Source organism: Caloenas nicobarica, chromosome 1, assembly GCF_036013445.1.
Source record: "Caloenas nicobarica isolate bCalNic1 chromosome 1, bCalNic1.hap1, whole genome shotgun sequence".
Taxonomy (NCBI): domain Eukaryota; kingdom Metazoa; phylum Chordata; class Aves; order Columbiformes; family Columbidae; genus Caloenas; species Caloenas nicobarica.
Window position 1 is genome coordinate 71671291 of NC_088245.1, and position 14644 is coordinate 71685934.

Genomic DNA, 14644 nt, shown 5'->3' on the forward strand with positions numbered 1-14644 from the left:
AGTGCTTCATTGCCTGGGACTGCTGTGTCACACTGAACAGGCCACAGAGCAGGTGCCACAGAGCAGGGGGCACACAGGTCTGCCAAAGCAAGGGGGGCCAGCAATGCCCATTTCACACTTCCCAAGCTTTGTGCCTGCTGAGCAGTTTATAGCTGCATGAACTTGTCCATAGGCTCTGCCTTAAAGCACTCGGGAACCCTAGAAGAGCATATATTATATGTGCATTCTGCAAAACCTCAGACATTAACTCTGACATTTTGCAAGATAACGAGGGATTTCAAGCTTCAGGATTAAAAAACAAACGAACAAAAAATGCCACTTTTAAAAGCATAGACCAACAGTGGTCTTCAAGACCATATCTCTCAAATCCAGGCCAGCCTAATTCTCCTGATTTTAGAGGAGCTGAACCAAGATGTGTCAGCTACACAGAGAGAAGCTGGAATGATAGAGCTTCTAGAAGAGGCTACAAGTTAGAATTTGCTATTGAAAACACTTTTTGAGTGAACTGGGCTCAGGCATGTCAGAAAACACTAAAAAGTAGGACCTCTTCAGTGGTTGGACAGAGTTAGACCATGGAAACACACCTTGTAGCAAAGGGATCTGTATGTCTTGTCCATTCAGTGAAATTCCTCCTCCATGTTTCATTTTAATGAGGCTGTTGTCCATATCCCGGATTCGGACAGAAGCTGAGCGAGTGCACACGGCATCAGGATCATCTGCACACTACAGAAAACAGAAAAACTGTCTTGAATCCCAAGCTTTCACTTTATTGGTGACTTAGCCCCAGGCCCTGAAAGGCATTTCAGCATCTAATTCAGGAGGTGTTAAGTATCTCAATGGTTTTATGGATCTCATTTCTGCGTCCCACAAACAGCAAGCTGGCAGCCTTTCTTCCATTATCCTGTTGATCACACACCAGGGAACCACCTGCAGCTCTTTTTCTCAGAGCCTGGAAAGCAATCCATGGGCATTACACCAGACCCCCGGGAGTAGATCACGCCAGTGACCAGTGTCCGGCCTCTCTGGCTGTGGCAGGGGGGTCACGCTGCTTCACACAGCCCATCAGCCTGAGAAACAGCTACGTCATTCGCACTGCCCGAGACTCTTGTGCTACTTATTTTCCCTGGCTGTGGGTTACGCAGATGAGGAACAGAGATTGCAGGCCCCGGGATCTCCTCCCTGATTTCGAAAGGGAAGTTTCAGTGGAAACCTGTTCTGCAAGTCCCAAGCGCAGACAACCTCAGAGCTGCATTATCAGAGCTTTCTAATTCAGGATACAGACGTAAATGGTGCATATGACTGTCACACCATGTTTCTCCATAGCTTGTGACTTCTCTCTTGCAAAGCAGGCTGATATTCCCCTTCATTCCTGTCAATCTCCTGACTCCATTTTACCCCTCCCTGTGTTCGATTCCTCTGTCCCCATCCCCTTGCTTCCTCCCTGCTTGTTTCAGTATCCTTTTTAGTCTCCAGGTTAGTTCACATATTCCCATGTGCAACGTGGTCAATTAATTTTACAACCGGGTTAATGTCCCTGTGACACCCTCTCCAGGGTCTCCTTCCCTCCCCATGCTGGCTTGGCTCCCTTTCTTGCCCCTCTCCAGCCATTCTCACTTGTTCACCTCCAGCTACCTTTCTCACATCTGCCCGGGAAAACAGCAAAGAAAGTCAGGAGCTGCTGACTGGCTACTGAGCAACAGAAATCACCAGCCAATATGATTTAATGAAAAGCAACCCAAGGTTCTACTCTGCCAGTGCACCCTACTCAGTGGCTATGAAAATGTCTTTTCCCTGGGCATTAATGAGGCACCAGCGTTCAGGATGCTTTGCAAGGGGCACCCTCGTCTGCATTTGTTTGTTCAGCTGGTAAAGAGGCAGTGATGACTGGTTCTCCAAATCTCATTACAAATGCCAGTCTCCAGATAGGCTCCCAGGAACAGCAGCAAGGAGAAGCAAAACACTTATTAACTGAGGAGAAAGACTACCTCTGTTATTTAAACTAATTATTTCATAGGAAAATTACTTTTGTTGGCTTATGCATCTGCCTTTCAATCATACTCCCACAGCCCTTCCCGCTCTCTCGAGAGCATGCGCAAAGGGGCACAGGCATCAGCCAAGGCTGCTATTACCTGCACAGTCTCAATGATCACAGAAAAGGAATTTTCCACACAGTCCTTGGCAAATAAGTACTGACAAATCCCGCTGAAGGTGAAATACTTGTTGTCGAAGCTTTTGAAATGGGCCTGGCCAGTGACAGAGCATTCTCCTGAAAAATGCAGAGAGCCATTAATCACCTCAGTGCAAGCTGCCAGCAAAATCCTGCCCACCCCCCCAGCCACTGAGAGAGAAGGAGCAGCCCGTGGAGCAGGTTGCACAAGGCCCAGGTCCCCTGCAGACCAGAAATCAGCACCAAGATGCTTATCTCACTGTTTATTCCTGTAAATCATTACCAGTTGTTACAGCAGCACCAACAAAAGCTGGAGAATATTGTATAAATCACACTCAAGAGCTGAAATTTATGCCTGCGGAAGAGCCTACATAATGTTTCAAACAGAAGGTCATGAGGATGTCAGCAAACAGCTCAGCTTTCAGAACTGAAGCAGATTTGATCCTTCTATAGCATATACCTCAGTGGCCCTGGAAACTCAGTGGAGTCACTCAAGCTCTCCACAGGCCAGGTCATACCTAGTACATAAGTAATGGGTGCAGGTGGCACTAACCAATTGTAAACAGCAACCCACACTCTCTTTTAAGTAGAAACTAAGTTTCCCTCTTATACAAAGGAGAAACTGAGGCAGAGAGAGTGGAAGTACTAATGCCTGAGACTGGCACTCAGGGTTACCCTGCATCAGCCACATGCTCCATACACTGGGCAATGTTGCCTCTTTACCCCTATGCAGGAGCTTGCAATATCTTGACATAAAGCATTTAAAATCCACTATTACTTAGCCCAGTGGAGCACATCTGTACCCATGGAGCTGGCTGCAGGCATTTTTACAGAGCTCAAAATCAAAATTTACAGCAAGACTTGCTGGACTCTCACAGATGCTCTGTTCTTCTTCTGCGGAGGTGCTTCATTCTCAGTCTGTGTTTCACGGATGTGTCTTGACAGATTGTGAGCCCCCTCTTTGTCTCTACACTGGTGTTTTGAGAGCATTGCAGTATGGTTTTATGAAAGCAACAGTGTCTGAAAGCCTTCTTCACAACGGCCTCCTTGAACACAGCCCCAAAAAAGTGCTTATTCTTTTGTTGGGCTGCCTTGAATACCAATAAGTTATTCCAATATTAAAGTAAAAGCACCTTATCAGAGCAAAGAGCTGGAAGACCATCACAGCAGGAGTTATACCAAGGGGAAAATTTATGGCGGACTTTACTCTGAACCATTATGTTAACTAGTATAAAGCTAAAAATAAATCCATCGTTACAAGAGCTACATCTGAAGTTCTTGCAGAATAATGGAAAAGTCTGGTTTGTCCACTCTTCTACTATGAAAAGAGGCTATTTAAACACATCAACATCTTAAGACGTTTTGGTAAGTTGTGGCTTTTCATTTCCATAAAGGCAGCAGTCAGATGCCACAAGTGGGATGCTACGTCACCTGCAAATCCATAGGAAGGCTCCAACACCACAGAGCTTGCAAAGAAATTCCTTCATTTGAGAAGAGTATTCTGTGGTCCCACAGAAAATAAGGTGGGCAGAGACCTCCTTGTCCAGAGCAAAATTCAGGTGCTGGGCCTTCATTGGCAATCCACCGACAAAAGATGGAGAAAGGCTAAATATTACAAGCTGGCAGGTAAACCCCATGAGTTCTTCTCTCTCCACTGCCTTTGAGTTTCACAGAAGCTCTGTCTAATGAACATCAAATGGAAATTTCCCTCTTCAACACATTATCATTGTTAACTATCTTAAACCAACCTGTGCTAAAGAATAGAATGAAAGGCTGAGGGAGCTGGGTCTCTTTAGCTTGGAGAAGAGGAGACTGAGGGGTGATCTCATTAATGTTTATAAATATATAAAGCGTGGGTGTCACGAGGATGGAGCCAGGCTCTTCTCGGTGACAACCAACAGTAAGACAAGGGGTAATGGGTTCAAGCTGGAACACAAGAGGTTCCACTTAAATTTGAGAAGAAACAACTTCTCAGTGAGGGTGACGGAGCACTGGAACAGGCTGCCCAGGGAGGTTGTGGAGTCTCCTTCTCTGGAGATATTCAAAACCAGCCTGTATGCCTTCCTGTGTAACCTCATCTAGGTGTTCCTGCTCCAGCAGGGAGATTGGACTAGATGATCTTTCAAGGTCCCTTCCAAACCCTAACATTCTGTGATAACATCACAGAACCTGAGGATTCCCAGCCTTGCACAGCCCTAAGAAAAGTCCAGCACTTGCTGGACTGTCTGTCACCCATGTCTGTCATCCCCTGGAGAGCAAGGCAGCTTGGTATTTTTTAAATCCTATTTTCTGTTGAATTAAGCTTGGACAAAGGTAAAACAAGTGTTATTCTACTCAACTTCAGAGTCAATTAACTGTTTATCATCTGATGTGGAGAACAGATTTAAAGAAAACCAGGCATGACCCACTATATTGCACACAGTTTGATTTGCAAGGTGTTCTCTGCAACTAGGAACCAACAGGAGAGGTTTGCAGCATGTAGAGCTAGGAACTGCTACCCCAGACAAGTCATAGCCCTTTGGCATTGCTCCTGGAAGGGAAATTTCTTTCCTGCAGCAAAGTGTCTTCTTATGGGTCCCTCTATCTATTCCATTTGGTGTAATGTGTCCCATGAGATTTCCTAAAAACTACTGCCTTCATAATTAATTTAATTATGATATCATCTTGAGAGCTTCTTGCTAGTGCTAGCCAGCTACTGCTAGCTGGCTGACACAGTACTGCCTTCTGAAGCACTACTTCAAGCTGGGTACCCAGCTTTATCACCAAACTTAGAACTAGACAATTCATTCCCACACTATAAAAGAAACCTTTCCTGACAAACAGGTTGGTGAAAAAATAGTGGAATGCCTTGAGCTTAGGTGAGTCTACTAAGCACATCAACTTTCTGAGACACATGATTTTAGAAACATTTGTTGCAAAATAACCAACCAACAATAAAAGTATCTTGTAAGATTGCTTCAAACAGATACAAACAAGCAGAGTTAAATGCTGTTTCGGGTCAAGCAGGCCTTTCCATAGCTGAACATAGGGCAAGAACAGAGACAGGAAATGAGCCACAGAACTAGCGGGAGGAAATAAGGAAGGTGGCACTTTGCTGGCCAACACACAGCACGAAAATTCACATTCCCAATGTAGGTAAAAACCTGGGACAGTAGCCACCAGTACCAGTGAGCTTGGGAGGCTGGTAGGGTAGGAAGAAGAGGAGCAAGAGCACCTGCAGATCTGCCTCCCCAGTCTGCCACCACTCACGGAAGGCAGAGGGGCCACCTTCTCCCTAGGGCTGTAGCTCCTTCCCCTGTAACATGACTGTTAGGGCCCAAACCCACGTCGTATCAAGAGTGATCCAATCTACTCCCAGTACTTCAAATTGTCCCATCAACAAAAGCATGGTGATTCAGGAATCAAATAGGGAATGGTATATGGTCACAGAAACCCAGCAGTGTTCCTCTACCTGAAAGCCAGTTCTCTGAACATACAGACCCTCATATCTTGGTAAACTAAGTAATCAAAAGCAGTGCCATTCTTCTCACCAAACAGGATTTTTCAGTGCCACACATTAACCATACAGCCCGTCTGGCTTGTCTAATGGGAGTCAGAAGTATGATCCCATCTGCCATGGACAGGAGCAAGCAAATGACAACAAAGACAGATTCATTTTCTGTGTGGAAAAAATATAAGTGTGATGTAAGTGGAAGGGATGTAGGCAAAGCTTACTTGTCAAAACCTGAAAAGAGTAGAGCCAACGTACCTGGGCATTCCCCGTTGCTGCAGATCCAGGTGCCGCGTCGACAAATGCTGGGAAATATATCGTGACAAGTTAGGCAAGAGTACATGAATTCAAATGTTCTGTTGCAACTTTTTCCCACATAATTGAAACAGGGGCCCCTGTTTCAGGGAAATTAGACTAGTCCCCAACACCTTTTCCATCTCACATAACCTTTCTTAATATATCCACCCCTTCTTACCATCATTTGACAACAACTGCTGGTAACAAGAGCTGGAATGGTTGCAAAACTCAAGAACTTATATTTTCTGCTGACAAAGCTCTGTGTTTAATAGAGTTTTCAACTACATTCCAGTGATGTGGAATGAATTTTGATTGCAGTTCTCAAGGTATGTCTATTCATACAACAGAATCATAGGAAAAAAAAAAAAGTTTCAAGGGACCTCCAGAAAAATCGTATCATACAACCCCCAGCTCAAAGAAAGGAACTTCAAAGCTAGATCAGGTTGCTCCAGACCTTGTCCATGAAAGTTTAGAAATCTCCAAGATAAGGCCTCATGGCCTCTCTTGGCAGCTATCCCTCTCAGGGGGAAGAATTTTTTCTTGTCTAAACAGAATTTCGCCTGCTGCAACTTCTGTCCATTGCTTCTTGCTCTTTCACTGTTTGACTCTAAGAAGTTGTCCCTGTCTTATTTATAATACCCCTTTAGACAGTGAAAGTTCCCCCTTAGCCTTTAAACAAATCTATTTCCCTTTGCTTCTTCTCATGTCATAAGCTCCCTTGTTGTGATCATCTCAAATATCCTCCACAAGACTCTTTCCAGTCTGTATTCCTTCCTCTTGCAGTGGGGGCCCAGCACTGGCCACACTACTCCAGTCGTGGCCTCATAAGTTCATCACAGGAGAGTAATAATCGCTTTCCTTCATCAGCGAGCTAGAATTTTCCTAAAGCAGACCTTCATCAGTCTGATGGACACTGCTGAATCAAGCTTCACTTGCACGGTTTCCTTTTCTGTGCAAGTTGTAAGGAGATGGATTGTCTCAGCTTTAATGTCTTTGAGTGGTGGATTTCGTGCCATCCTCCGCAGGTGCTACTAGTAACCAGTAACATGCACCGATAGTGACTGAGATGGCTGTCATTCCTGGATCTGTAGGATACCATGCCAGTCAATCCTAGAATCTCCAAAATAAAGTAAGTTTCAAGAGGCGTTAAATTCTTCTTATTCCTTTAATTATCCAAGTCCTTGAAAACCATTTGTGGGGAGTCAGTTTACTGAGGATGGTAAATGCAGAGCTGATGGAATACCATTCTCCACAGGATGAATAACAGGAAGCATTTTCTAATCAGTGTCTATCAGGCAGCACTGATTTCCCAAGAGCAATAAGGTCAAAAAATGTGGCCAAGCTCAAAGCTGCAGACGGCTCCAGGGAAAAAGACAAAACACAATATTAATCTCATGGTTATGGTTTATATTCCGTGACACATGGTGTAGGTAATTAAAAACTTCTGGTTAACAGGGATGATGCATAGACTATTTTCCTTCTGCATATGGTGGCCTTCACTGAATTCTCCTTCTGTGTCCTATTTGAAAATATCTGGGCACAGAGTTGTCTGAACTCTTTCCACAAATATGTTCACACTTACACATAACCAAATCAAGAATACATTACTCACTCCCCTTCCTTTCTTCAAACATCTAGCCTTCTCCTTCAGGCTGGCATTCATAAGTAAAAGAAAAATTGTGAGCCATGCAGCTGGGAAGATTAGGTTTCTGAGAAGTTCCAAGGACATGCTTGAGCTGACTCGTCGTGGAAAGAAATGGGGTTTAGAGGTTAAATAAATGTAGGAAGTCAAAACAAAAGACACCACCTTTGACACTAACAAGATATGGAAATGTGCCGGTCTGTCTTATCCACAGGAAACAGGTAGTTCTCTACTGTTTGAAAGAGTATGACCTTCAGATTGTTCTTTCAGATCAAATATCCCTTTAAAAGCAGACCTGATTTGATCTTTGTGAACAGCTCATTTCTTGGAAGGGGCTGGCTTTTCCAAGAAGAGAGTGGATCCTTTGCCAATGAAAGGTAATTTTTTTTTAAAATAGAGAGATTTCTAGACAGATCATCTAAAACAGTCACTAATCAGTATGTAGTACTTATCTAGAGCAACAGCAACCACACCAGGGAAACAGTGACTTTACCATGAGTTGCAGTCCTGGGAGATAGTGAAGCCAGGAGGATAATGTTTTCCAGAGTGGATGCAGGAGCAGTCGGAGCTTTCAGTGCAATGTTCACCGTCAAGGAGTTTCCCCTCTGGATAGATCAGGTAGCAGCAGATACACATGCCACACACATGCAGGGAGACAAGCAAAAATATTATGAAGTCTTTCCAAAGTATATGAAGAACTAGAAAAATCTAATATGCATTATTATCCATAGTCAGTCACAGACAGCAATAAAAAAGAATGAGGTTTGCCAAAAAGCCTCACAGAGGCTGGTGTCTCCTTTCCTTCAGGTGGTGCCTCTCCCTCAGATGCGCTTGAATGCAGCATTTCTGGTGCTCCTGGAAGAACTCCTTGCTTAGCTAGTCCCCAAGTCCAAAATACACATATTGGAACATACATGAGTCAAACACATAGAGCACAATCAAGCTTGATCAGAGCTGGTCTAGAAACCTGACTGAAAATATACATACACTTTACTGGCAGCAGTAAAGGGTGTCCAGAGAGGTTTTATATTTGTCATAAGAGGACAGAAGAGGAGACAAAGCAGGGAATGAAGGAACAAACTTGGACAACATAAAAGTCTAGAAGACAGGGTCTAAGAGAAAGAAAGATTGTCATGTGGACCTGTGATTTCTCTTTACAACTTCTGCAGAAGCAAAAAAGTAGAAGGGCTAACTTCCCAACTTGGATCCAACTTCTGAGGTTTCCGTATTACACAACTATAATTACTTATTCTATATACGGGGTGTTTTATCTTACAAAGATAAACGGAGGCACAGATGAGTTACAAGACTTCTCCAACACCGCACTGTAAGCTAGAAGACAGGACAAGTTTATATACTCTTAGATCCCCATGTTGACAGTTGATATTTCTCTGTTTTCAAAAGAGTTGCTGCAGCAAAACATTCTGATTGCTGAAAATCCATGTCCTTCCTCTTTGAAGGACTCCTTCCAATTGGTTGCAGAGATTTTGTCACTTTTCCCTGGTGGCAGTGGGCACCACTGTCAGCAGGACACAGGTAAGTCCCCTTTCTCCAATTTTTGCCATAAGGCTGCCTGGAAAGATCTTTGCTGAGATATTCAAAACAAGAGCTGAGCATTTAAGAGTGGTGTGGCTCTCCAGAGAGCACAAGAAAACAGAATGTCTGTCTTTTTTTCCTGGCAATGGTAATTCCATTTACAGCAATTAAAGTAAATGTGTGGTACATTTAAGGAGGAAAAAAAAAATCCCACACCAAACAAACAAATATATTCGACATATTTGTTGAATAGATCATTTTTACTCTTGGGGGGGAAGCTAAGAGAAGGTGTAATCCTCATCCTAAATCTCAAATTCCTCTATTCATCTGTGAGATGCTCCTGGCTCTCAATGAAACTCAAATGAAAGTTCTTTCCTGTTGACTGTGCACCAAATAACAGAAGAAGTTTTTAACTGCTCATTCTTATTTCTTTTAATAGAATAGTTTGTGTTGGGAGGGACCTTCAAAAGTCATCTAGTCCAATCCCCCTGCAATGAGTAGAGACATCTTCAGCTAGATCAGGTTGCTCAAAGCCTCCCCCAGAGCCTCTCTTCTACAGGCTGAACAGCCTCAACTCTCTCGTCCTTTCCTCATAGGAGAGGTGTTCCAGCCCTCCAATTATTTTTGTTCTCCTCCTCTGTACCTGCTCCAACAGGTCCATGACCTTCCTGTACTGAGTTTCATGCACTTCCTTCTACCCATCTACTTGTTCCTCATGATGTAGCCTTTCTGCTGAGCTTCTGTTTCTCTGCTCTCCAGTTCTCGTCCCCTTAGACCTTTCCCATGTTGAACTGACTGGTGCAGCTACCAAAGGAAGGATATAGCCACAACACTTGTGTGGCCAGTGGATTAATCTTCTTCAGCATTTCCCAACAGTCATCTCCATGTGTAAGATTGGCTCACTGCACACTGGGTAAAGAACCCTGCATTTGGGACAACACTAGGACTGCCAACGGTGTCCTGGGGTGCATTAAGAAGAGTGTGACCAGCAGATCCGAGGGAGATTATCCTCCCCCTCTACTCTGCCCTGGTGAGGCCGCATCTGGAGTACTTCATCCAGTTCTGGGCTCTCCTGTTTAAGAAGGACAAGGAATTACTGGAGGGAGTCCAGCGATGGGCTACGAAGATGATTAGGGGCTGAGAGCACCTTTCTTATGAGGAGAGACTGAGAGAGCTGGGTCTGTTTAGCCTGGAGAAGAGAAGGCTAAGAGATGTTTATAAATATCTCATCAATGTTTATAAATATCTCAAGGGTGGCTGCCAAGATGATGGGACCAAACTCCTTTCAATGGTGCCCACTAATAGGATGAGAGGTAATGGGCACAGAATGAAGCATAGGAGGTTCCATCTGAATATGAGGAGAAACTTCTTTACTTTGAGGGTGACAGAGCACCGGAACAGGCTGCCTAGAGAGGTTGTGGAGTCTCCTTCTCTGGAGACATTCAAGACCCGCCTGGACACATTCCTGTGCAATCTACCCTAGGTGAACCTGCTTTAGCAAGTGGGTGTGACTAGATGATTTCCAGAGGTCCCTTCCAACCCTAACCATTCTGTGCACAAGTATAATAGCTAGTTCCTCCACAATAAAATAAAATCCTGTGCCTAATTACATTATCTGTCACCCTCCGTGTGCACCTTCTCAAGTCCTGCCACAGAATGACAGCGTTGAATCTCTAGTAAGAGACTGGCAGCTAAAGAGGAAAGTACTAAGCTCTGAATGACTTGGAATGTTTAGAATGCAATTAACAACTCCTCAGACGAGGTGGACATTGTCATCACTGCCTTGTTTTGGAAATCAAACTAGGTTCTCAGTAAACCTCCGTAACGTTTGATATCTTGTACAGAGAAACAGTAAATACCTCTGTGCATTTGCACAAAATCCAGATTTCAAGGGTGAAATGCAGAGGCAGATCTATTAAAAACAAAATAAACAACAACAAAAAAGCACCACACCTCTCTTCTTGCAGTTGTCTTAAGTACAACAGATAGAGGAGGAAGACTGAAGAAAAAAAAAAAGTGTTTGCTGGGCTGCCTCCTTTAAGACAATCAAATCTCCCGTACAAATGATTCAGCAAGTGAAATTGTTCATCTGAAATAATGAAAATATTTGGAATTATATACTGATCTTTACATGTACTATGTTTATGTAAGAAACTCCTTCAGTATATTCTCTGTTCTTTCTTTTTCTAACTGGATGCTTCTAACCAAAAGCAATTCAGAAGAAATCTAGATACGTCAATTGTAAGTGGTCCCTTACCAAGAAAGGCAATCCTAGAATTAGATGGTGCTGATTTTCACAGAAAGATTTACTTTTTATTTGGGTCTAAAAAATAGCCCTTTCATTGAGTGAGTATACAGGCAGTATAGAAAATGGTTTATTCTAAGGCATGATCCCAGAAAAGGGAAGTGTTTCTGATTTCGGAAAATTTAAGGGAAGACACAGCTTTCCTTCTTCTAATAAAATAGGTAGCATCACTGCCAAATGTTTCTCTGTAAATAACCCAGTAAATAAATTACCAGGGCAGCTGCAGCCATCAACACATTGTCCATGACACACTTCATTGATATTCAGGCTCTGGCAGGTTCTGACACAAGGGGATACACATTCGTTATATTCCATGCCAACTGGACATCTTGGCCCTGGAAAAAATAAAAGAAATTAGAAATGCAAATTCCTCAATAACTCTTAAATAAATCCCTTAATTATCAAAGACTGAACCACAGAGACACCAAAAAGGTCATATCCTCTCCAATCAATGATTTCTTTTTCAGAAGCAGAACATGTAAGAAACACTTGATTTTCAGTTTGCTGCAATATTATAATCTGTCAGGTTATGTAGTAAACACTTAGAGGTTAAAGCCAATTTCTTTTCTAATAAATCAAGTCTTAATAATTAACATCAAGCACATTAAGAACAATCAAACATGGGGGGAAGTTTTGCAATGATATCTAAGTGTTTTGGATAGACAAGCATGTTCTGTACCTTTAAGCTCTGTAGTTACTCCACTCATTTGTGAAATAACACTCTTTTGTGTTTCCAGAGAGAACTGGGAGACAGTTAAGACTCTGAAATCTCATCCTTCTTCTTCCAGAGAACTGCCAGCACAGGATAACACCCATGTTCTGGTATTTTCACTGCTGTCATTATCTAGGCTAGGCCATTAGACAAGCACACGCTATAGCCATCCCTTCATTTTGATGCATAGACATAGCCCACAAGATTGCATGGGCATGGAGTGGGAAGAAAAGATCAGTGCCTGCCCTTTCCCAGCAAATCCTCCATTGAAGGATGTGGAGGGGATAGCGAAGGAGTGGTCTTGCCTTCTGCAGCTCCAGGGCTTGGACACCAGCCCACATTAGTACAGTGTGCCCAGCGCTAGAGTCCTTCCAATGCAGCTGAGTGTTTCATTTCTCTAATACAACTATCATCATCATCATCTCCTGAGAAACCATCACAGCACAGATGAAGGGTAATGGAAAATTTAGCTCCTGCTGTGGCCACAGGTCACCTCTCTTTTTCCTGACTCAGAAAAATGTGGCTTTTTGAAGTCAAGGCTTAGAAATTAGGTCTAAAATTCCTGGGAACAGAGAGGGCTTAATGTCACTTATGGTTTTAGCTAGATTCACCAACAGCCCTAGCAAAAATGAGTTCTCTAGCCTGCACTCTGAGCAAGGAGACAAGCTTTCATCAGATATCTTCCATGTGCCAAAGGTAACAAATTACTGCTAGAAATGAGAATTTTCTCTGGTGTACAATCCCTTGAACAAGTGGCTGGCAATATCTTCCTGGCCTAACCATAATCTGAAAGCACAGTTTTCTTCAGTGCTGGTCAATAGCAGAATATCCTTAGAGAAGAAAGTGTTGTCAGTACAAAGCAGTTAAGTTACTCCATGAAGTCAATTTACATAATTCTCCTTCCTGTGTAGAGTAGAAATAATGAGAAAAATAATTGAGAATATGATATTAGAGGATTTTTTTGGGGGGGGGGGGGGGGGGAAGAGGGGAGCTGGATTTGTTGGATTTTTTGGTTTTGTGGGGTTTTTTGGCTGCTGTTTGTTTCTTTGCTGGTTTGGGGGGATTTTTTTTGTTTTTGGTTGGTTGGTTGATTTTTAAGTGCACATTTGTGTGCTTATGTATTTAACTGTGGTTCTCCAGAGGAGTTATATGTGTATATTGACTCTAGGTACACATGACCTTTCCTCTATAAAGGCAATCCATCCCAGCTATGCACTCCCTTGTTGCAAAACCTTAACAGAAATGCAGTCAGGACATCTGACCTCAGCGAAATTGGGCTAATAAGGGCAGCATTTCAAGATGTAATCAGGATCTCTAACCTAGACCAAATTTGGCTTAAAAAAGACAATATCTCAATTTCAATGTAATTGTTTCAAGCAAAGAAAAGATGAAATGAAAAAACGTTTTTATGAAAAAATATTAAGGAGATCTTTTCATGAGGATGTTTACTTAAAAGTACAGGCTAGATAACATCACATATCTGAACTATATGTGAAATAGCTCTTAGACATCCTAGTCTGTACTTCTGTGTATCAAATAAGCCTTCACTGACTTTGTATACCATGGTGGGATCTATGGCAGCTCAGTATATTCTTCATATATGGTTCAAACAATCCTGTCTTAAGGACAGCAGCTTCTAGCAAAAAGTGGGTCATGAAGAGCTGAAAGTGGGAGCAAGCAAAGGCACTTCAGATAAAGAGAAGCAACAGGCTCTTCAGGTTTTAACCTGCAATGCCTGAATCAGTCAGAATCAACATCCTAAAAAAGCACCAGTTGCTTTTAGCTGTAGGACATAAATCTGCAAGATAGGAATGATCTCATTTGGGATAAACAGCCTAGGAATAATCCTATCAGCTTACTGCATGAGCTCTCTCCAGGCCACCCATCCAAAATTACTCCTTCATGAGCGCAGCTTCTTGCATAATCAAGAAACACCGAGCAGTGACAGTCCATGCTTTGGGTACAGGCACAGATGTCCCTTTCACAGAGATCGATGTATGGCTCTGGATCAACTCGATGGTGGCACCGGGAGAAGGTCAAAGATGTTCTTAGCAGCTGGCAGGTTTCTATGACACCCTGCAAAACAAGTGAAGAGCAAAGGTAGAAACAGAGGGGAGAGAGTAAGGGAGAGGGAAGGAGGGGTGGGGAGTGGAAAAAAAGAGAAAAAAACAACTAAACAAAAATTTTAGTTAGCATACTTTCAAGAAGAATGGAGAAAAAACTTTTCCAAACACTCTGTCACCACAGCTGTTAAATAACATCATGGTTATTATTTCACAACACCATGTAGATAAATAACTTCATAGTAAAGAGCTAGTGGTGAGTTACATCCATTTATTCACCACATCCATGTATACACAGAGTTACATTAACATATTGATAAATATAAAATAGAGTGTCATATAATGGATATTTCACACAGAAACATGTCAGTCCAGTCACCAAATGCAGATAAGCAAAGAACTGCTTCCTACCCAGTGAAGAACCAGGTGGTG

General features: G+C 42.8%; 1 protein-coding gene across 1 annotated transcript in view; it reads right to left on the reverse strand.

The window, feature by feature from the left end:
• Window positions 1–14644, reverse strand: part of VWF (von Willebrand factor) — a 145114-nt gene that overhangs the window by 110804 nt on the left and 19666 nt on the right. The window contains exons 7-12 of the mRNA XM_065656516.1: window positions 14009–14225; window positions 11650–11772; window positions 8090–8201; window positions 5916–5962; window positions 2130–2266; window positions 585–723 (exon numbers count right to left, since the gene is read on the reverse strand). Of these exons, the coding sequence (XP_065512588.1) occupies window positions 585–723; window positions 2130–2266; window positions 5916–5962; window positions 8090–8201; window positions 11650–11772; window positions 14009–14225 (775 nt within the window). The remainder of the gene's footprint in view (window positions 1–584; window positions 724–2129; window positions 2267–5915; window positions 5963–8089; window positions 8202–11649; window positions 11773–14008; window positions 14226–14644) is intronic.